The 22,343-nt window shown below is 49.8% G+C and overlaps 1 protein-coding gene across 2 annotated transcripts; it reads left to right on the forward strand.

Moving 5' to 3' along the window:
• The first annotated feature begins 8,510 nt into the window (after positions 1-8,510).
• On the forward strand, positions 8,511-19,776 carry THEMIS2 (thymocyte selection associated family member 2). Of its 2 annotated transcripts, XM_017648235.3 has the most exons (6): positions 8,511-8,664; positions 10,955-11,095; positions 13,211-13,621; positions 15,370-16,439; positions 18,350-18,503; positions 18,920-19,776. In XM_017648235.3, exons 1-6 carry the CDS (start codon positions 8,571-8,573, stop codon positions 18,970-18,972), a joined length of 1,923 nt encoding a protein of 640 aa, XP_017503724.1. In that variant the 5' UTR covers positions 8,511-8,570; the 3' UTR covers positions 18,973-19,776. The 2 variants fall into 2 exon arrangements, with proteins under 2 accessions (XP_017503724.1, XP_073089574.1); XM_073233473.1 differs by lacking the exons at positions 15,370-16,439; positions 18,920-19,776.
• Positions 19,777-22,343: the final 2,567 nt, after the last annotated feature.

Raw genomic sequence — 22,343 nt, forward strand, 5'->3', positions numbered from 1 at the left:
CTTAATAACTGTGTGGTGGGCTAAGCAGGGGTTCATGGTAGCAGGCAAGATGGTCTGAAGGGGCCACATGTGTCCGGGATCAGGAAGTCTTGATAATGTGAGGCTTCAGTTGAGAGGATGAAAGGCATTAGCGTGAGGTAACAGAAAATATTACATGCTGGTCTCTGCCCCCAGTCCCTGGCCCGGGCTCCTGACACCCTTGTAAATTCCTAAGTGATAACAGCACTAGGAGCATCTTTTGTTCTATTGAGGTCTCTGGGTGGCTCCTGGGTGGGGGCTCCTCACCAGAAAGACCAAGCCATGATTAGAAGTTTGGAGTTTTCAGCTCTCCCCCCATCCTCCAGAGAGGGGAGCCCAAGCTGGAAATGGAGTTAATGACCGATGAGGCTACAGGAGGCCTCCCTGAAATCCCAACAGCTCGGGGTTTGAAGAGCTTCCAGGTGGGCGAACACGTCCACACCTGCAGGGTGACACACCCCAACGCCACGGGGCCAGGAGCTCCTGCACTCAGAACCCGCCCAGACCTGGCCCTGTGTGTCTCTTCATCTGGCTGTTCATCTGTATGCTTCATCGTGTCCTGTAATAAACTGACAAATATAAGTAAGTGTTTCCCTGAGTTCTGTGAGGCACTCTAGCAAATTAAGCCCAAAGAGGGAGTCACTGGAACCACTTTTGACCAGCTGGTTCAGCTTGCTACCAGTGTCTGAACGGAGTGGGGGAGTCCTGTGGGCCTGCGGAACCTGATGCTGTCTCTGGGTGGGTAACGTCAGAACTGAGCTGAAATGCCCCAGAGAATGAGGTGCTTCCCTACAGGCAAGGGCTGGTGTGCACTCCAGGCAGAGGGATGGCATCTAGAAAGATCCCATGGTGGAAAGCAGTACAACGGAATCTGGAAAAATGCTCCAGGTTTGCCTTTCGGAGGAGTAGAGGCATCTTCTTTCCCTTTCCTTCTTGAAAATCACCCGCACACGCAGTGAGTACAAAAAACCAGAAAGCACGCCTTCTAGGAAGATACTTCTGACTTTGATATTGGAGAGTTTTTATAGAAACTACCTATTGTAGGAAAGCATCAAATGGATTGATTCCCTTATAGTTAAGTAATGGAATTATTAAGTAATTTTTTCTTTTCTCTGATTCTAGAACTCAGCCTCCTCGGGCCTGCTCTTTCTAATGGTGTGAATTAACAAAATTCCAACGCCTGACCTGAAGAATGAAAAATCTTCCTAATTAACAGTGCTATGAAACCAGCCTCAGAAGATGGGGAGGAGCTGTTTTTTCTCCCCCAAAGCAGCAGAAACAGAAATACTTACTATGTTCCCTCATAAAATGAGTTTAAGAATCAGACATGATAGGGGTCAAAATGAAAACTTTCACAAGAGCATATCCATCATATTTTCCTGCCCAGTGTAGAGGTTTGTGGGAACTATTCATTAAAATCATGTTCATTCTGTTAACATAAATCTTTCCTGGGAAGGGTTATTTGCACAAGAGAATCTTGAAAGGCAATTAGACTTCAGATTGTATGACACTCTGTGGAGGTAACTTTTAAATTCCAAAAATAAGCCATGGTAGCCATTGGCTATCTTAATTGATATTTGAGCTGTGATTACTATGTCACACATGTCGTCTCTTAATGACAGTACTTCTAAGCTTTCTTCTCTGGAGGGCCATATCAAAATAGATGACCATCTTTGCAACACCCACCCTCCCACATGATATATAATATCCATGAAGTAAGAACAAGATGAATAAAAACTAGAATTCTAAAGAAATTCTTGAAAATTAAAAAAATGAAAGCAATTAAAAGTGGTAGAATGGCTCGAAGACAAAGTCCATGGAATCTCCCAGAAAGTAGAACAGAAGGGCAGGAAGACGAAGGGTTGGTCCAAAATATGCAACCTACAATTTAAAGGAGCCCCTGAAAGAGAGAAAAACAAAAAACAGGGGTGTGCACCCCCAGATGAAAAAGAACCACAGGGCCCACCCAGAAGCAGGAACGAAAGACCTGCTAATGGCAGGGTGTGCAAAGTATCAGAGCACCAGGGACAGAGAGAAGGCTCCCAACCTTCACACCCATGGGGTCTGGAACAAGAATGACATTGCATCTTTTGCATGACATTTGCTTTTGCATGACAAAAGCAAACATGTTACTACGAGAGCATGGAGCCACGCTCCCAAGTTTAGGGGGACTTCAATTCCAGCCAGATCGCTGTTGAAGAATAAACAATGATGTACATTGGATTTGGGCTTAGAAACAGTCTGAGATAAATTTTTTAAGATTGTGATAAAATACACATACCATGAAACGTACTGTCTTAACGATTTGTAAGTGCACAGTTCAGGATGTTTGGTGCATTCGCATTGCTGAGCAACCATCTTCAGAACTTCTTTGTCTTGCAAAACTGAAACTCCATCCTTATTAATAATAACCCATTTTCCCTCCCCCCAGTTCCTGGCAACCAGCACTCTTCTTTCTGTGTCTGTGGTTTTGGTCACTCTAGGCACCTCCTATAAGTAGAATTCTACAATATTTGTCTTTTTGTGACTGGCTTATTTCACTAATTATAACGTCCCCAAAGTTTATCCATGTTGTAGCCTGTGTCAGGATTTCCTTCCTTTTTAAGGCTGAGTGATATTCCATTGCACGTAGATGCTACATTTTGCTCATCTGCACATCTGTTGATGGAGACTTGGGTTCCTTCAGTCTCCTCCGTATTGTGAACAGTGCTGCTGTGAACACAGATGAACAAATATATGAGTCCCTGCTTTCAATTCTTTTGGGTATATATCTAGAAGTGGGATTGCTGGACCATACAGTAACTCTGTTTTCAATATTTTAAGGAAGAGAACTCTTCACTTAACCTCTACTGAAAGGAGACAGCAGACCCAGCTGCTTCCCCCAAATCCAGAAATTACAGAGGCTTTGTAGTGTTTGCAGCTCAAAGCCTGCTCCCAGGACTGGGCCCACTTCCTCCCTTGAGCTCATCAGCCATGCAGGTGCTGAGAAAGCTTCTGACGCTGTGGGGCTCTGACGCTGCGGGGCTCTGACGCTGCGGGGCTCTGACGCTGTGGGACTCTGATGCTGTGGGGCTCTGACGCTGTGGGACTCTGATGCTGTGGGGCTCTGACGCTGTGGGGCTCTGATGCTGTGGGGCTCTGACACTATGGGCAGGTGATTTTGGCTTCTGTCCAGTCCCGATTGGGAAGTGCAGGGGCAAAAAGCTCTCTGGGCTTAAACCCACTTCCCTAGGCCATAGGCCAATGGTTTCACTTTGGCATTCCCGATGAGTTCCCCTGCAAGAGCCCTTTAGGACCCGGCCTGTTCCCAGGCCTGAGCAGCTCCTGCCTAGCCTCCTCAGCTGCCACCATTCCTGATCCTGGTCCTGGCAAGATGCCTGGGACCCCACCTTGCCCGGGCTAGCATCCCCTCCGCCTCCCCAAGCCCTGGGCCAGGCTGCGGAACTGCTCAGAGCAACCCCGCAGGCTCTCCAAACTCCTCACTCACCCTGCCCCCTTCTCTCTCCTCCTGTCCCCACCTCCCCTCTGTGCTCTCCCTTCTCCTTTACTCTCTCACTTCTCCTTCCCTCTCTTCTCCTCCTTCCCATCCTTCTCTCAATGTGAGGTTGTAAAGGGTCCCTAGTCTGTCCCCACACCCACCCCCTGCTTCCCGAGGATAGGAAAGCTGGGCTTAAAGCTCACTTTCTACCACACTGAGCCTGAGTCAGTCTTTCGCAGCTTTACAACCAGACACGTGTTCCTCCAGGAGGATATGTGGAGACTGGGTGTCTTTTTCCAGAAATGACCTTGTTCCCCAAGGAAGTCTGCAAGGGGCAGGAGCCTGCCCCCAGGAGGGCCTCCATGGTGGGCTCAGGGAGGCCTTGCCAGTGAGCTGTTCATATTAGCTTCAGAAACCATGTTGTAGAAAGTCTAGGAAACAAGCCGATAGGTGACCTTCAAGGCCTGCAGTGCCTAGGGCCTTGAGCGGCTCTGGTCTCATCTGCGAGTTGCCAGCACTAGTCTCTGCAGGGGCCCCAGGAGCGCAGGCCCCAGGGGTGCGTATCTGCTCTGGTGGGGCTCCCTGGAGGCCCAGAGGTATCATCACGTGACAAGCTGCCCTGGGGCTTGTGTAAGGGCACATTTCTCAAGGCCACTCAGAGCAGCCATCAGGGCTGTGTGCCAAGAGGAAGTCCGGGCAAGCCTCCAGGCTGGGGAGAGGTGGCACCTAAGTGAGCAGCGCACAGAAGGCTTTGAGCCTTGGGCCAACTTGCTCACCCTCAGAGCTGAGCCATGCTTGGCCTCCACCATCCCGCCGCTGGCCTGTTTTGCACCACCTGCCCTGGGCCAATGTGCAGTATTGGTAGACATCTAAGCAGACAGCAGGTCCCTGTAGCCCCTGCCCTCCACTGCTGCAACCTCAGGCTACTTCCCCTTGGGGAAGGACCACCCTGCCCCATATGTTGCCTGAAACACCAGGCCATGTGATACCAAGTGCAGCAGTGTATTGTGCCAACGCAGCAGGCAGGGCTCAGTCACCCTGAGTCACCCTGCTACCGTGACCAGTGGCCACCACAGAAGGCCCCAAGCCATTCACCTTCAGATTATGAAAACTCTGATAGGCGCCGGTAGATGAAATGAGGAACTCCAGTCCTCTGTTGTCACAGGCATCATGTCACTTCAAGTCCCCTTTCCACCACCTCTGTGTGAATTCAAGCTCACCTCCATGCATCCCACTCAGCTCTAGAGGAACTGGGGGATAGCCCAGGCTGGTGCCCCCAGCCCGGGTAAGTGGCAGCCACAGGCCTGGCCTCAGATTCCAGTTCTTACATTTGCATGTTGTGTAACAGCATCAACACGATTTCCCACTCAGAATCTTCTTTTTCTAAACTAGGAAGCAGGGTGTTAAGAGACATAAACGAAATCTGAGATTTCTGAGAAATGTTGGAGGCACAGGAAGCCCTCAGGCAATAAAACTGATAACAGATATTAAGTACTTGGCATGTGTCATGTGTGTATGTTACACTATTATTTTCACCAACACCCCTGCTCCCACCCAGTCCCCATTGTACAGAGGGGACTAAGGCTCAGAGAGGTTAAGGAACTTGCCCAAGGTCATACAGAGAAGAAGTATGGAACCAGGATTTGAGACCAGCTCTATCTCCAAAGCCGGCCTTTTTATTCATCTTCTACTGCAATTCTAGGCAAAATGGGGCTGAGCAAAAACATGTCGTACTTCCATGGTCTATGAAACACATGGGGAAGAGATGAAGCATTTCCACTTACTCCAGCCTGCTGGAAGAACCAGTTCTGCTAAATTCTCCACTTTATTGCTGTAGGATTTTAGGCAAGTCTTTTAGCTGTTCTGAGCCACAATTTCCTCATTTGTAAGGTAGGAATGATAATATTTGTCTTCCTATTTAGGGGGAATTAAGTGAGTAAATGTTTGTACAGGGCCTGCTGGGGATACACCAGGTCTCTGCCTACTGGAAGCAACTCTTTAATTGCTGAAGAGACATAAACAAACAATTACACAGATAAATATATAACTGTAATGTAATGGCAAAAAAATGGCTTCAATATGTTAGTCATAGTAAGCTTCTGCCTTCTGCTTTGGTAAGTCCACTTCTGTGCCCAGGAACCTGGGAGAATGCTCACAAGATAAAGGCAAAGTGAAAGGGGGTGGGTTCGAAAATTTCTGCGTAGTGTTATCACACAGAAGCTTCTTCTTGAAGGTCAGGGCTGGACCTGATTTCAGCCAGGTCATGGGATGGGCAGTGGTGTCTGTAAACGGTTATGCAAGGAAAGAAAAAGACAGACACAAATAATAGGCAACCCAGAGGCAAGGAGCACTCTCAGCAGCCAGATCATGGTTTCTAAACACCCTTCTTCAATAAAAGGAACCAGCACTTCTGGGAGAAATGGCCGATTCTAGGGCTCGGGCAAAGAAAAGACAAGGTGAGCCTGTAGCATCTTGCAGCACCAGACAGTAAGGAAGTGCTCAGAAAAGAGAAAAATGGGGTCTTGGCAAAGGGACCCAGGAGCCAACCTGAAGGAATTGTGAAAGGTGGAATAATTTTAGCAACAAAATAAATAACATAGAATTTTATTATAAGTCAAAATATAAAATAAATATCCATGAGTCATTTATTGACATAAATAGCTGAATAAATAAATGGGGGAGAAGAGACATGTTTCCCACAGAGGAATTCCAAGTAATTTATTTTGATGCTCCCCACTCCAGAAAGTGGAGCTTAGCTCCACCTGAGGGTGGGCTACACTTTATGACTTGTTACCAAGGAACAGTGTATGGAGAGGGGCGAATAGCAACTTATACTGAAGAAGCCTGGAAACACTGCCCTACTAAGTGATCAAGGTGAACATCACAGAAGTCAGGTGTGTGTGTCATGGGATTAGAGAAGAAATAGTATCCTCTCTAGCAAATAGTATCCTCCTCTAAAACCTATAATCTATCCAGTCATGAGGAAAACACCAGAGAAAACCTAAATTTAGGGACATCCTGCAAATATTGACTGTCAAGACTGTCAAGGTTGTAAGAAAAAGGGAAGGTTGAGAAAGTGTCACAGCAGGAGACATGATGAGTAAATGCAGTATGGCATTCTGGGTAGGATTCTGGGATAGAAAAAAGATGTCAGTGGAAAAACATAAAATCCAAATAAGACTACAGTTTAGTTAACAGTAATGTAGCAATGCTGGTTTCTTAGTTTTGACAAATGCACTGTGATAATATGAGATGGTAGCATTTGGGGAATTTAAAAGTAGCTGAAGGATATATGGGAAACCTCTAATTTTACAACTTTATTGTGAATCAAGAAACTTAAGAAACACACAGAGGCAAAATACAGAATAGAAAAAAAACACAGAAAAATATTAGTAGTAGGTTCCTCAAAATGAAAAAATTAAAAATAGAAATATCATATGACCTAGCAATTCCACTTTTGGGTATTTACCTGAAGAAAATGAAAACATTTATTTGAAAAGACACATGCACACCTATGTTCATTGTAGCATTATTTACAATAGCCGAGGCATGGAAGCAACCTAAGTGTCCATCAGTAGATGAATGGATAAAGAAGATGCAGTGCATGTGTGTACGTGTGTATATGTATTACTCAGCCATAAAAAAGAGTGAAATCCTGCCATTTGTGAGAACACAGGGACCTAGAGTGTGTTATGCTAAGTGAAATGAGTCAGATAGGGAAAGACAAATGCCATACGGCTTCACTTATGTGTTGAATCTAAAAAAACAAAACAAATGAACAAACAAAACTGAAATAGACACATAAATATAGAGAACAAACTGGTGGCTGCTATAGGGGAGGGGGCAGAGGGCAGATGAAATAGGTGAAGGGGATAAAGGGACACCAATTTCCAGTTGTAAAATAAATAAGTCACAGGGATGAAAAGTACAGCATAGGAAATATAATCAATAATGTTGTAATAACTCCTTATGGTGACAGATGGTAACCATACTGTAGAGAGCATTTTGTAATGTATATAAAATTTGAGTCTATATATTTTATACCTGAAACTAATATTATATTGTAAGTCATATTCTTCAATTTTAAAAAATTAAGAAAAGACAAAAAAATTAAAAGACAAAATAAAATAAAATACATTTTATTTGGGTGTATTTGGGTGGTGGGAAAAGAATGTCCTCTTTTTATTTGTCAAATGTCATTAATTAGGATTTATTCCTTTTACTTTAAACTTTTATTGTTTTGATTAGACGTCTTTTACTTTCATAGCGACAAAAAATGAAATAACGCATTTTGCACACCTATATCATCTCATTTACTCCTTAAAACCATCTAAGAAGATTCTTTCCTCTACAGATGAGGAAATGGAAATTCAGAAAATCAAGGTGATTTGCCTAAAGTTGACTAACAAGCAAAAGGCAGAGCTGGAATTTGAACCCCAGTTGGTCTGACTGCCGAGGGACAGTGAAATGGCAATGCCTTATTTATCCCTGGGGGTCAGGAGAGGCTGTTGGTCTCTCTTCTAAGCATATTTCTCCTTAGCCCAAGGAATAATTTTTAACTAAATTGTCAGCGGGTATGAGCGTCCTGGAAAGGTAACGGGTCCCGTCCGTGCGGAGCCCGGAGTGGCCGGAGAGGGCTGCGGAGACCCGACCCTGCAGCTTCCTCCCCGGACCCGAAAGCAGGGCTGTGCCTCTCCTGTGAGACCCAGAACCATACGGGGAAGGCCGCGGGGTCGGAGGGCGCCTGGAGCTTCTCCTTCATCTTATCATTGTCCCCCCTCCACCGTGGGGACGTGCGGACCAACTTTCTTACCCAGAGCCCCCCGGAGTCAGGTCCCGATCAAGACCTCCTAAGTCGTGCTGCCAGTGTAAGCCGTGGGTTTTGCAGCCCCATATTAGGGATGAGGAAACTGAGGCCGGGACAGGGAGCCGGCTTCCCCAGGAGCGCGGGGCCCCAAGCCCGCCGCGGAGCGGCTCCGCCCCCGAGCGGGGAGGGGCGGGGCGGCGGGCGGGGCTGCCGGCGGGGCTGGAGGGCTGCGGCCACTCGGTCCGCGTCCAACGAGCCGCGAGGACCATGGAGCCGGTGTCGCTGCAGGACTTCGTTTGCGCCCTGGACCCCGCCTCCCTCCCGCGTGTGCTGCGGGTCTGCTCGGGGGTCTACTTCCAGGGTGAGTGAAGGGCCGAGAGCCCTCGGACCCGCAGCTCACGGCTGCCGGGTTCTCCCAGGGTGGGAGGCAGGGTCGCTGCTGGGGTGTTAGGAACTTGGGATACTGCGCCCCGGGTTCGAGTCCCAACGCTGCCACTGCCAAAGCTGTGTGCTTTGGGACCACACTCAACCTCTCTGGGCTTCTTCTATTGCTTCCGTGGAATGCGGGATCGCTGACTGTCCCGCGGGGTGGTGATGAGAAATCAGTGAGCTCAGACATTGAGGTGGGTGGAACCGAGCCAAGCTGGGTGGAACCGTGGTGCGTGTGGAGTGAGGTCCGACTGGGCGCGGGCCATCAGGGCACTAATAACGTGTAGCTGTTGCTTGACTCTTAAGTGTCCCGTCATGCCCTCCCCTCCGCAGGCCCTCCCACTCCTCCCCCTCGATGCCCATCTACAAGGTCGTCCTTCAGTCCTTCATCCCGCCTTTACCCTTTGCTTGGCAGTACCTGATCTGATCAGCTATTCAGTCCTCAGCTTAAATGACTCCCTCCCGGGGAAGCCTTCCTAGCTTTCGGCATCTTACAGGCTCGCACATCTGCGCACCGGTCCGGCAGCCGGCCGGGTTCGCAGAGATGGGGACAGAGCAGGCACTTGGCCGCTAGTTATTGCCTAAAAGAGTAAGAGCAGAGGGGTTGACATGCAGTGGAAGGGAGAGGGCAGCTGCTCAGCAAATGGGAGCTAGGCTGCTCTGAGGGTGAGGGAAAGCTGTGCGTGGCTGAGTGGAGGAGGCCGAGGTGGAGGAGAGAGGGAACTGAGACTAGGTGGAGGCAGCTGGCTGCTTCCTTAGAAAGCTAAACAGTGCATGGGTGCCCTGGCCCATCCTCTTTCTGCACCCGCAGCGGCTTCCAGTAAAATGTTCTGAGGCCCCATATAGGTAGGGCCCTAGGTCAAGCGTGAAACACATGCAGAGCCACCACACAGTGGTCTCCCCAGGTCCACTTGAGAGTCTGGTGGATCTGGGTTCAATTCCTGACTGTACCTTGGGGGCCTTCCTGCAGGCGCCTGTGCTCTTCTCTCCTCTGGACATCCCTTGCGCACTGGGTGTCACAATACCTGAGTTTCCTCATTCTGTCTGCACGGGGGACGGGAAATGGCGGAAGTTAGGGTAAGAAGAAAACCTGATGGCACGAATGTGTAGGAGGTCAGATGGGTTGGCAGTGGGGCTGGACACTTGGATGTGCTTAGCTGCGTGGAAGGAGCCCCAACTTTGGAGGCAAATGCCCTGGGCTCCAGTCTCAGTTCTGTCTCCTATTAGCTGGTCATCTTGGGCCACCCATTCAGCCTGGGTGGTGAGGCTTGGTTTCATCATTTAGGAAAAGAAACTGTCCAGCCCTCCAGAGGCGCTCTTGAGTCTTAGATGCAGTGATGCAGTGAGGCGTCCCTAGTGCTGAGCACAGCGCTCAGCACGCAGCCACTGTTCCCCGCCCCCCCTTCTGGCCCCAAGGGGCCAACCCCCCTCCCCCAGAACTGTAGATAGAGCCCTGTCTTTTATGAGCCTGTGTGCATTTAAAGGAGGACGGGGTGGGATGCTCCTCAGTGTCTCAAGGCTGTTGGAGGCCCGCTGGGGCTGCCCTGGGAGTGGGGTGCATCGGGTGGCCTCAAGCCCTGCCGCCTGCACTTCCCTGTCGCCCAGCAGGATGGAGAGCCTGTACACTCTGCATGTGAGAGAGTTCTCTTCTGAATACCTTCTTGTTCCAGACACTGCTTTAAGCTCTTTAAACCAGGAGAGTGGGGGCTGCTGTGCTGGCAGGTGGGGGCCCACCCCTGTCAGTGGCCCTCCGTTCTCTCCTGTGCTTCCTTTAAAAACAATTCATCTGGAGAAGAAAGCACCAGGATGGGTGTTAGTCTCTGTGACCTTGGGGCAGTCGCTGAACCTCTCTGGGCCTAATTTCATAGCTGTACATGAGAGAACTGGGACTTACTGGGTTATCTACTCATTCGTGACTTTAACACATGCTTAGGGTGAGGCTGGGCTGGCTGCAGTGATGCTGCGATGGCTTGGTCCTGCGCTGTGAGCTCGGGTTGGGAGGCGTGGGGATGTGAGGAAGGCCAGACAAGTGTTCCTCAGAGGGCACTCTGCAGCTAAACAAAGGCAGACTCAGGGTTTATGCCACCAGAGACGGGGAAGGGCTTTCAGGCAGTAGGAACAACATGTGCCAAAGTGAAGCAGAGTAGAGCTTATTGGGGAACACGGCACAGGTCTCCCAGGGCTTGGCCCTTGCTGCAGTAAAACCGAGTCTGTGTCCACAGGCTCCATCTACGAGATCTCTGGGAATGAGTGCTGCCTCTCCACAGGGGACCTGATCAAGGTCACCCACATTCGCCTGCAGAAGGTGGTCTGTGAGAATCCAGGGACCGGCCAGACCATGGAGCTCGCCCCCAACTTCCAGGGTAAGGTGGGCACCTCTGTGTCTCCAAGTGCCCTGGCATCCTCCAGGTACACCTGCAGACACACTTCTGGGCTTGCTGACTCCCATGCACACTCCCGTCCCTCTGGGTTAGCACATGTGGCTCTCACATCCACCACCACCCAGCCGCAAGGCCTGGAATATCCTCAGAGTGGTCTGACAACACTCGGAGCGCGGCATAGCTGCACCCTCTCCCTATCCATCTCTCTGGTCACACCTGCTGCTTAGCTGGGACTTTCTTTGTTCCAGGTTTTCATCTATGTGCCTCTCTATGTGTTTGCTCACACATTCACTCATCACACATTTACTGACACTTGCTGGGGGACGGGGGTGTGGGGCTCAGGATCACCCTCTCCAGTGGGGAGTTTCCAGGAGGGCAGTGAGGAGGTACCAGAAATAGGTACATGTCTCCGGAGGGCTCCAGGCAGGGGTACCCGAGCTGGTGGAAGGAACCTTGGAGGGAGTAGCATGGGCACATCTGGTGCTCCCGAAACCCCATGTAGCTCAGTTACTGCAGGGGCATGCAGTGTGTGCTGAAGCCAACCACTTGGATGGGAATCCCAGCTCTGCCCGCTCCTAGCTGTGGCCTTACAAGTTCCTGTGACCTCTCTGTGCCTCTGATTTCCCCTCTGAGACGGGGGTAATCAGGCTTGATGTGAGGAGTGAGTGAGTTGCCATGAGGAAGTTCCTAACCAGGGCCTGGCACAGAGCATGCGCATCCTGAGGGCCCGCTGTCCCTGTGGTTCACTGTGACCGTGGGCTCCAGGTGGAGGCGAGTGGGGGCGGGCCCCCCAGAGAGCTGGTGGGGGGGCACAGGTGCATTTCCGCCTCTATTTTGAAGGCATGAGGGTTTTAAATCTGGAAGTGATGTGTATTATTTTGTATTTTGAGGGGTTTGTTTTTCTTTTTCTTTTGAAATAATTTCAAACCCACAGAAGACTTACTGGAACGACGATATACTATCCACATTCACCAATAGTTAAACATTTTGGAACATCTGCTCTCCCCTGCCCACAAACATATATTACTATGCATGTATGTGTGTATGTTTTTTTCTGAACCATTTGAGAGTAAATTGTAGACATGATAACCGTTTACACATCTAAATATTACTCCTAATACTTAGGATATCTTCTAAAAATAAGGACATTAACTCATGAAACTATAGTTCAATTATCAAATTCAGGAACTTTAATATTGATATAATTCTGTCTAACCTGCAGTCTGTATTCTGATTTCACCAGCTGCTCTAAAATGTCACTTATAACTGGTTCTGCCTTGATCCAGAATTCAATCCCAGATCACATGTTGAATTCAGTTGTCCTATTTGTTTAGACTTTCAGGCTGGAACAGGTCCTCAGCCTTTCTTGCTCTTGGCATCGCCATTTTTGAAGCGTCTAGAGCAAAACTTTTGTAGAATGTCCCTCAGCCAGCGTTTGTGGGATGTTTCCTTGATTGCATGAATGTTGAGCCTTCTGGGCAGGAAAAGTCTAGAGGTGATGTTGTCTGGCTGTGGGGCAATTAGGTAATTAGTCAAGTGGCAGGAGAAGAATGGGTGGGGTTGGAGGAAGGAGGGATGGGGAGCAGGATCGGCAGACTGGATGGGGGTAAAGGCAGGTAGCCAGAGGTCATTTGGTCAGTAGCTCCTGGGTTTCCAGTTTGGGAGAGAGGGCTTGATGGCAGCGCCCGGATCGGGTGACAGGTGTTGGATGGGTGGGATTGGAGCACTGGTAAGATATGTGGAGGCAGAGCTGGCAAAGTCAGAGGCAGGTCAGGCCCCGGAGGGAGGTGGCTGTGGTGTTTGTCGGGGAGCGCGTCCGGTTCTGTCCTGACTCTGGTGACAGTCCCTCTGTGTCCGTGCCTGTTTGTGTCAGAAGGAACTGTCCCCACCTCTGTCCCTCGTGTCTCTTTACACATGGTCACTCACTGCCTCCTGTCCCTCAGCCCTGCAGTCCAACGTCCAGAGGCCAGCCCATCCTTGGCACCTGTCCGCGGGGGTTCTGGCTGGGTTCTCTGTGGCAGACCAGGGCCTGATGTATGCGGCCCTGGACCCAGCAAAGGCCTGCCCCACTCTGACACCCTCTGCTGTGTCCCACAGGCGCTTTCAGCCCCCTCTCCAGCTCCCAGAGCTATGCAACCCTGAAGGAACTGATCTCTGCTGCGACCCGGAGCGCCAAGAAGCTGCCCATTTGCTTCATGTCGACCCACAGAATCACCACAGAGGCCAGGGTGGTGCCTGAGGACCAGCCCCTCATGCTTGAGGCTGTGGAGACGCACCTTGGGACCCACTGTGCCCGCTGCGTGCTGCACACAGGAGCTCAGAGGGTCGTTCTGTGCCTGCCCCTGTCTCAGAAGGGGCCCTTCCGGGAATGGGAGCCTGGAGCCCCTCGAACCCTGCTCTGTGCCCTGCAGGACCCAGCCCTGAGGGGCCTCCTCTTCACCTGCCCCACCCTCCCCTGGCGCCGCCTGATCCTGCGGCCCCAGTATGAAGTTCAAGCCATTATGCACAGTGAGTTGTCCAGGCAGGTGGGTGGGAATAGGCGGGGGAGGTAAAGAGGGGGCCCCTGGGGAGCTGCTCTGATGGAAAATACCCACCCCCATTCCTGTGGATCATCTCCGTATTCCAGGTGACTTACAACATACAGAATAGATTCCCAAATAGTGAAAAGTTAGGTGTGCAAGGCAATAGGAAAATGGAGTAATTTAAGCCTGAGGTCCCACTCTTTTCACTTCATAAAATTGGGCAAAACTTGGACTGTGAGCTTGCTAGCTGCTAGGACAAAGAAACAGGGTGTTTTACAAAGTGAAACCTTGACCATCTGCATATCTTGCTGCCTCTGCAGAGAGCAGGATTGTTCCTGGAGGTCCTTTCGTCTGGGTGAAACACCTGCTCTTTCATAGGACAGACTGGTGGTAGCATAGAGCAGGGATGGTGAAACAGAAGCAGAATCTGGCCCAGTGATGGGTGATCCAGAGCCGAGGTAGAAGAATAGGGCCCTGGGACCTCTACCTGGAAGATGGGCTGAGGGCCGGCTCCCCGGTGGTTGCCTAGAGAGCATTTGACAGGGTTGTTGGTGGTTTACAGAGCCAAGTGGCATTTGTTTGCTCTGCTTTAAAAAAATCTTTTAAAACTATTTATTATGGAAAAATTCAAACATACACAAAAGCAGGGTAGAAAGCACATCTACTGACCCATCACCCAACATCACAATGATCATCTCAGGACCTATCCGGTCTGGTCTCTCTCCACCCTACCCACCTGATTATTTCAAAGCAAAGCCCAGGTAACGTGTCATTTCTTTTGTAAACACTCCAATATGTGTCTCTGGAGGCTGCCCTGGATAAGGAAGCAGCTCGGGTAGTCAGATCCATAAAGTATTTTGAAGAAAAAAGAATAGTGTAATGAACCCCCGCTCATTTCCCAGCTTTAGTTATCAGCTAATCTGGCACCGAGCAAACATCTCAATGTGACCTGTGGGAAGTGACCCCCCCCCCCTCTGTGTTCTCATCTGTAAAATGAGGAGACTATTCTCTGCTGTCTCCCAGGTGGTGCAGATCAACAATGCAGTGGGTGGGCCAGTTTCCTCACTGCTCACAGCCCCACCTTTTGTGTTTATACACCAGCTACTAATCAATGCCCAGAGGGAAGCAACTCACCGGAGCTCATTTAGTCAGTGTTTTTCTTGATTAGGTTTTATCTCTTAAATCCAGAGAGGATTTTGAAAGGCACCTTATAAAATGATCTTCAAAATTCAATAATTTAAAAAGTGGTTGAATTGATTGAATCTTTAATGATATTAATGAATTATCAAATTATTATTATTTAAGTGTGGCAATGGCATTGCAGTTATGTTTTGTTAATTTTAATTATCCCTCCTTTTAGACATACACACAGAGATAGTCAGGATGGCACGATGTGACTATTCCCAATAATCCGGTGGCGGGGGTCTACACAGATGAGGATATGAATGAAAGGGGGCCATGAGTTGCACATTTGGAAGCTGGGTGACAGGTACATAGGAGTTCACTATACTATTCTTTCTACATTTATACATGTTGCAAAATTTCTGTAAGAACTTCAAAAAGAGGTTGAAGGAAAAGAGTGGGCAAGGAATCCAGTATAATAGAGAAATGCTGTTAGGAAAGATGAGCACAGGAAAAAAGTCAGCCAGCCCAGACCTCTGCGGGGGGGTGTGTGGAGGTGGGTGCACCCCTAGAGTGGTAGGTATTCCTTTGATATGATCTCTCATCCCACAGTGCGTAGGACCATCGTCAAGATCCCCTCCACCCTGGAGGTAGACGTAGAGGATGTCACCACCTCTTCTCAACATGTCCACTTCATTCGGCCCCTGCTGCTGAGTGAGGCCCTGGCCCGGGGAGGCCCCTTTCCCCTGCCCACGGAGATCCTGGAAGTCCCAGAGGGGCCCCCCATTTTTCTCAGCCCATGGGCTGGCTCCCTGCGGAAGGGCCAGAGGCTCTGCATCTATGGCCCAGCCTCTCCGCCCTGGCGGGTGCTGGTCTCAACCAAGGGCCGGAAGGTGCCCAGACACTTCTTAGTCTCGGGGGCTTACCAGGGCAAGCTGCGGCGGCGGCCCAGAGAGTTCCCCACAGCCTATGACCTCCTGGGTGCTCTCCGGCCAGGCCAGCCGCTCCGGGTGGTGGCCACGAAGGACTGTGAGGGTGAGGGCGTGGGGAACTCTGGGTTCACTTCCCTTGCTGTGGGTGACAGGCTGGAGGTGCTGAGGTCTGGCCAGGCCCATGGGGCCCAGGGCAGGGACATAGACGTTTTGGTGTGTCAGCGGCTGAACGACCAGGCTGGGGAGGAAGAGCAGGAGTGTGAAGAGGAGGCGGAGGACCAAGAGCAGATTCTGCTGCCCCTTTACATCTCTGGCAGCTTTGTGGAGGAGATGAGCGATGGCCGGCGGTACAGCCTGGTGGATCTGACTACCCAGTTCTCACTGCCCTGTGAGGTCAAGGTGGTGGCCAAGGACACCAGCCACCCTGCCGACCCTCTGCCCTCTTTCCCGGGCCTGCGGCTAGAGGAGAAGATCACAGAACCCTTCTTGGTGGTCGGCCTGGACTCCGAGCCTGGGGTGTGCTTTGAGATCCCTCCCCGGTGGCTGGACCTGACTCTTGTGGAGGCCAAGGGGCAGCCAGGCCACCCGGCTGGATCCATCCCCATAGCCACAGTGGAGCTGACGGATGCCTTCTACTATCGCCTACGGAAGTTACCAGCCTTTGAGAGCCAAGCGCCCCCACCCAGGCCCCCAAAAAGTCCGGGCCTCAGGGGGCAGAACAAAGCAGGCATTAAGGAGAGAGGTGTTAAGGTACCAGTACGACCAAGTGGGCAGGGAGGGGCCAGCTGATGGGGCCACTGCTTCGTCTGTCTAGCATCACATCGCTCTTAGAATTAATTGGTGAGAACTTGCAGTTTAGACACTTGCGCACTTTGCACCTATTTTTATTTGAGCCTGACAATCCAGCATTGGTGTGATTATCCACATTTTGTGGCTGAGAAAATGACTCAGAGGCCCTGAGGCTCACCCATAGTTACCATTAGTAAGTGGGAGGCCTGCCTGGAGCGTAAGCACCTGACCCCACGTTCACTGTGCTTTACCTCTTTGCTACCCCTGCTGTCACTCCCTCGTTCAAACTTCATTATCTTCTGCCTATGCTGTGTCAACAGCCTCTTCAGCCCCTCCCATGGCTGTCTGAATGGCCTCCCCAGTCCTTCCCTGGTCTCCCTGGACGGAGGTCCCATCTTCAGAGACCTTCAATGTCTCCTCACTGCCAGGGTGATGCAAACCCCTTAACACGAACCCAGGGTCCTTTATAAGCTGGCTGCTGCCTCATTCTGTGGGTCTGGCTCCAGCCGGTGAGAAGCCCCTGCCGCCCTCTCAGTGCGCCAGGATTCCTGCCTCGCTGCACACGTGCTGGTCTTGCAGGAATGTTCTCCCTTTCAGGTTCACGGCAAGGCTCAGGCAGCTCTCCTGGGCAGCGATGGCCCGCCCTCTTCTGAATTCACAGCGTGGGTTGTGCGCAGTTTGGGAGCTGGGGGTGGGCAGTTTGCAGTAAGTTGCACATGAGTCTTGGACTAGAATGTGAGTTCTGGCCGGGGTTGGGGGTGGGCGGCAGGTACCTTGCCTGCTCCAAGGAGGGCAGAGAAAGTGCCAGTGAGTGTGAGACTGAACCAAACTGAACCACCAAGAGGCAGAAAGATTAATAAATTCATGCCCCAGTTTAGTTACGGAGGGCCGGGCTCCTTTCTTTGTTTCTAACCAGTGAACTCGAGAAAACCTTGCTAACGTCCAGAGCTGTTCCACTGGCTGCTACTTGCTGCATGCTTACTCTGGGGCAGGCACCTTGTGTGCTTTGCCCCACCTGGCTCTCCTCCGTGTGGGCACAGATGTCAGTCCTGTTTACAGCTGAGTAAACAAGAGGCACAGAAAGGCGAAGCAGCTTACTTGAGATCACATGGCTAACACGTGGCAGGCTGGGGCTTGAAATCGGGTCTGACCACACAGCCTGACGACAGCGTTCTGCTGAGAACAGGAGGGATGGTCCATATAAAAAGCACTTTGTAAACTGTAACAAGCGTATCATTTTGGGATCTGGGGCGACCTGTATTTCGTGCCTGTGTGGGTAGGTGGTGGGACGACTGTGGTAGTAAAAGATGAATCTTTACTGGTCTCAGCCCCAGAAGGGGTTCCTATCTTTGGGGGAGGGGGGAAGGTAGTCGTTTTCTGACAGGACAAAGAATGGTCTGTAACATCTAAAAACAGGCCTTGCAACAGCGATGGAAAGGCTAGAAAGAATTAAGACCTCAGTCCCAGCCTTGGGTCCTGATGGAAGTGACTGTGGCCCCCACCCTGCTCCTCTGCTGCGGCTTTTGCCTATTCCTTCTGCAACCCCCCTCAGCTCTGGTGCTCTGTTCTGAGGCTTTGTGACTGCTGGTCCCCCTCAGCAGCAGGTCTGAAGGACACTGACCAAACCCTCATGTGGAGAAACTCAGGGATGCTGTCTCTAGCCCCCAACCCCATCCTCTCTCAGCCTGGCGCTTTTCTCTCCTGCCAAAGAACATTTCATGTGCTTGTAGCAAAAACACCTTGAGTCCTGAGAAACCTTACTGTGGAAAGGAAGTTGTGAGGGAGCAGGAAGTGACATTTGAAGGAAATTACATTTCATGGACTCAGCTGCCCCATTTCTTGGGACCCAGCTGACTTCTGCTTTTTCTCAGCTTTCTCAAGTCTTAGAACTGGAGCAACCCCCTCTGCTGCTCAGACCGAAGATGAAGACCCTGCCACAGGCTGCCAGGAACTCACACATGTACAGCAAGGTTCCTGCCCAGAAGAAGGGCCAAAGGCCCATTAAGCCCAACACAGAGAATCTAGGTGAGTCCATCAGCCTGTTCACCCATCCTTGCTTCCCCCTCCCCATCCGCTCCTGGGCCGCTGCTTTTCCCTGAGCGTGCAGGTCATACCCCAGGTCATACCCTCCGCAGGGTCCGGCCCACAGGCAGACCCGCTGTGGCCCCAGTGGGATGGACAGGCCTAATGACGCAGGCTTAGGTCCCTCCTGTCCCTCTTTCAGGGGCTCCAGAGCCTGGCAAGGAAAATGACTCCTTTTCCCAACATACTACTTTCCCTATGGCAAATGGGGGGAATGTTTGCAGTGTTCAAATTGTGCTTTCTGGGCTAGCAAGGACCTTAGAACATCCGGACCAACCCCTTCTCTGGGGCAGGAGAGTGCCTGAAAGAAGGAACCTGCCTGTGAGCAAAGACCCCCACTGACTTTAACTGTTTTGCAGATGATGAACATGATTATGAAGAAGTACTTGAGCACTTTCAGAGCACCCTCTAGATGCCGGAGGGGCCGTGTTTCCTAACTGCTGCTTCTCAGGGGACCTGACATACCACACAAGCCTCCAGAAGATCTGGGATAAGGTCTCACAGAAATCAGACTGGACAGGAAGTGACTTTGTGGGGACTGAACTGAAAAGGGATGGATACCGTGCCAGCTTCCCTCAGATGCTCGGTTCCTGCTCAGGGTTGGCTTGTTTGGGCCCAGCACCTCACACTTCCTCCCTCAGCCTCAGCTGGTATCCAGAGGAACCGACTGGGTTCTACTCAATCCTGAGTTCTCAAGGACAGCTGTTCCCCTGGCGGGCACAGAAAGGAGTCTAAGAGGCTGCCACCCTTGGTGATGACAGCAGTGCCTCTGCCTCTTAGTACGGGCTGAGCACACTGCACTGAGAGCCTCTTCTTGTGTTTCCTCATCCCCCTGTGCCCCCCACCCCCCGACCCCTCTACTCTTCCTCTGCCTCCCCCACCAAGGCCCCAAGCCCAGACCCTTTACAAACCCACCTAAACCCTCGACTCTGAGGTGACAATGCCATATTAAAGAGCAGAAAACAAGCTTGAGTGATCAAGTGCTTCAGGAGGCTGGCTGGTCATGAGCCTGGGTTATAATTCCAGTTCACCTATCAGCTGCGACTTACGGGCGAGTTATTTGAACCTCTCTAAGCTTCACTTTCTTCACATATAAAATGAAACTAGTAGTTATCTACCTCACAAAATTATTTTAAGGATCCAGTGAGATAATCTTTCTATGGCACTTAGCACAATGCCTGGCACATAATAAACAGTCAATAAAAATGCTAGTATTATTGTTGACCAAGATAACATAGCTGTCCCCATCTCCAAAACTTATACTCTGCCACACTCCCACAGTCTCCTAGCCATGGAATTCATCCTACTTGAAATAACCTGTGTGGGAAGAAGAGTGTGTTGACTGGAGAGCCTCATCATTCAGTATAAGAGTTAAGAGAACAAATACAGCTTGTGTCTATGCAGAGACTAACTGAGCTCCCAAAGTCAGTCCAGGCCTATTCAGTGAGGTAAGACCAGAGGCCTCATTTCCTAGAAGTGGAGGGACTTTGGTTTTCTAGGCTGATTCAGTCACAGAACTAAGACACATTCAGGAGAGGCCAGGACACTGACAAAAAAATGATGAGCCCACATGTAAAATGTCTAGCTGAGGTGGGAGCCTAGAATGTCTAATTTTCAATTTCTGGATTCTGGGCACTGCACCCGCACGTGTCCTTCTTTTGCTTGCTAACATCCTGTCTGACCCACTGCACTTGCCGGGCCCCTAGCTCCCATGCGCCAGCACAGAAATCTACAGGTGACTGCTGGGCGGCCACTACAGGCTGTTGGGCTCCTCCCCCACATCTGGCAGCCTATCCTTATCCTCCCTCCACCAGTTCCCATGCCTTCCTCCTAAACTGCACAGGAGAGCCCTAAGGAGGAGAATACTCTGGGACAAGCAATAAGCAAGAAAGTGAGACAGAGTGTTCCTCCTTCACACAGAACCCTTAGGGCTCAAGCCCACATGCAAAATGTCAACAGTTTTCACTTCCACTTTTGCATTTAATCTTGGCTCCAAATTGAGCAAGATCACCTAAGTAGAGGGCAGAGGATAGGGCTGCCAGTTCCTATAAAAGAGGATTTCTGAGTGGTCAAATGAAACGGGGAGAAAGCAAGCAATTTCCTAGCAGGGAAAGCTGGAGTTAAAAGGAAAACATGTTTAGAAACTACAATCGTGAATGTTTTACCAGAGTGATGCAGGTTGGTAGAGAACAGACCAAAGGCCGCTAGGACTTCAGGGTGCTTGTCTTCAGTCTGAAATAAGCCACCAGGAGGTGGGGAAGGTGGTATAATGGGGCTGGGATCCCCCCTGGGTAGTGGCCTCTGAAGTGAGCACACAGGATGATTTACTGGGAAACAGAAAAGAACCATTAGTACATCTCTCCATATTTATTTTGAATATCCTTTCCCATTTCTATTTTTGAATGCTCTGTAATATACACACTAATGCAGTAATACCAATCAGAATTAGTATCTAATGTGGCTTAAGATTTTTAAAAATACAGTTGAGGGGAATTCAAAACTTACTGATAGATTTTTGAGCATGTACCCCCAGCTTACATTAAATTATACCTGACATCCCAGGTGACCACAAACACCCAAATGCCAAGTGCCTCGTGCTCGAGCAGCACACAAGCTCTACAAAGGCTGGCATTTCATCCTGCTGAGCAGTGCCTACTGTGCTCAGCAACACGGGCCTCGGTACTTCTCAGAAACCATACAGCTCCTGTGAGACTGCGGGAATACCAAGACGGCAGGGAATTCACAACCACTGAGCAGCTACTCCTTGGTACTGGGAATGCTGACCCAGTCTCTTGCTTTATATTTCTAGTATCTGACCAGTGGGAAGACACAGTAGATATTCAATAAACACTCACTGAATTAATGAGTTAGGTAGTTTTTAATTGTTAAATCATCAAATTCAAAATCAAAAGAAAAAAGTGGTCCCACCCAGGACCACTACTTTCTAGCCTTGCCCATGTGAGGGCACCAGCCTTGATAACTAGGAAGAGATGCCAACCACTCATAAAAGTCTTACTATGTACTTCAAAGTCAAATGTATGATTTTTAAAACGTTTTTAGCTACTGTGCTTTCTTTTAGGAACTTACTAAGATACACTTGCAGACAAACATACTGCTTGACTTTTAAGGATCAACATATTTCCCCAGAGAGGAACTTTTCTGCATATATAGAAAATAGCCAGATTGTTGTTCACTATTAGAAACCAGGTGGGTGCGGCCTTTTCCACATGGCTTGCCAGCATATCTCATTTAGAAACAGTTAAAGCAGTTACAGAATTTTTATTTGCCTGTTATACCTCATTGACTTATCTCAGAATTAGTTATTTTGTTCAAGATGTGGCTTACTTTCCGGAGTTGTTAAAAACATTTCTGAACTAGTTACTTCTATCACAAGAAATAGAGCTGATTACGTTGGCCAAAAAATAGCCATAGACCTTAAGAGTCTTATCTTGAGCTCAAATGGTAGCTATTCAATTCAGTTACATGACCACGTACTGCCAGAGAGTCAAGATTAAGGTCTACTTTATAACCCCTACTAATGGCAATGCTAAGTGCTTCATAAATGTTAGTTTACTCGATTTTCACAACACTGTAAGGAAATAATACTGTTTTCTTTTAGTAGATGAGGAAACGGAGGCTTTCAGAGCTGATGAAGCCAGCTCAAGATCCTAACAAAAAAGTGGAAGAGCCAGGATTTTAAATCCGAGTCAGGCAATGCTACACTGCCTCAGATGACAGTGTAGTAGTTATACCAGCTTAAAAAGAAAAAAACATTCTCATAAA

This window comes from Manis javanica, chromosome 4, assembly GCF_040802235.1.
Source record: "Manis javanica isolate MJ-LG chromosome 4, MJ_LKY, whole genome shotgun sequence".
Lineage (NCBI taxonomy): Eukaryota > Metazoa > Chordata > Mammalia > Pholidota > Manidae > Manis > Manis javanica.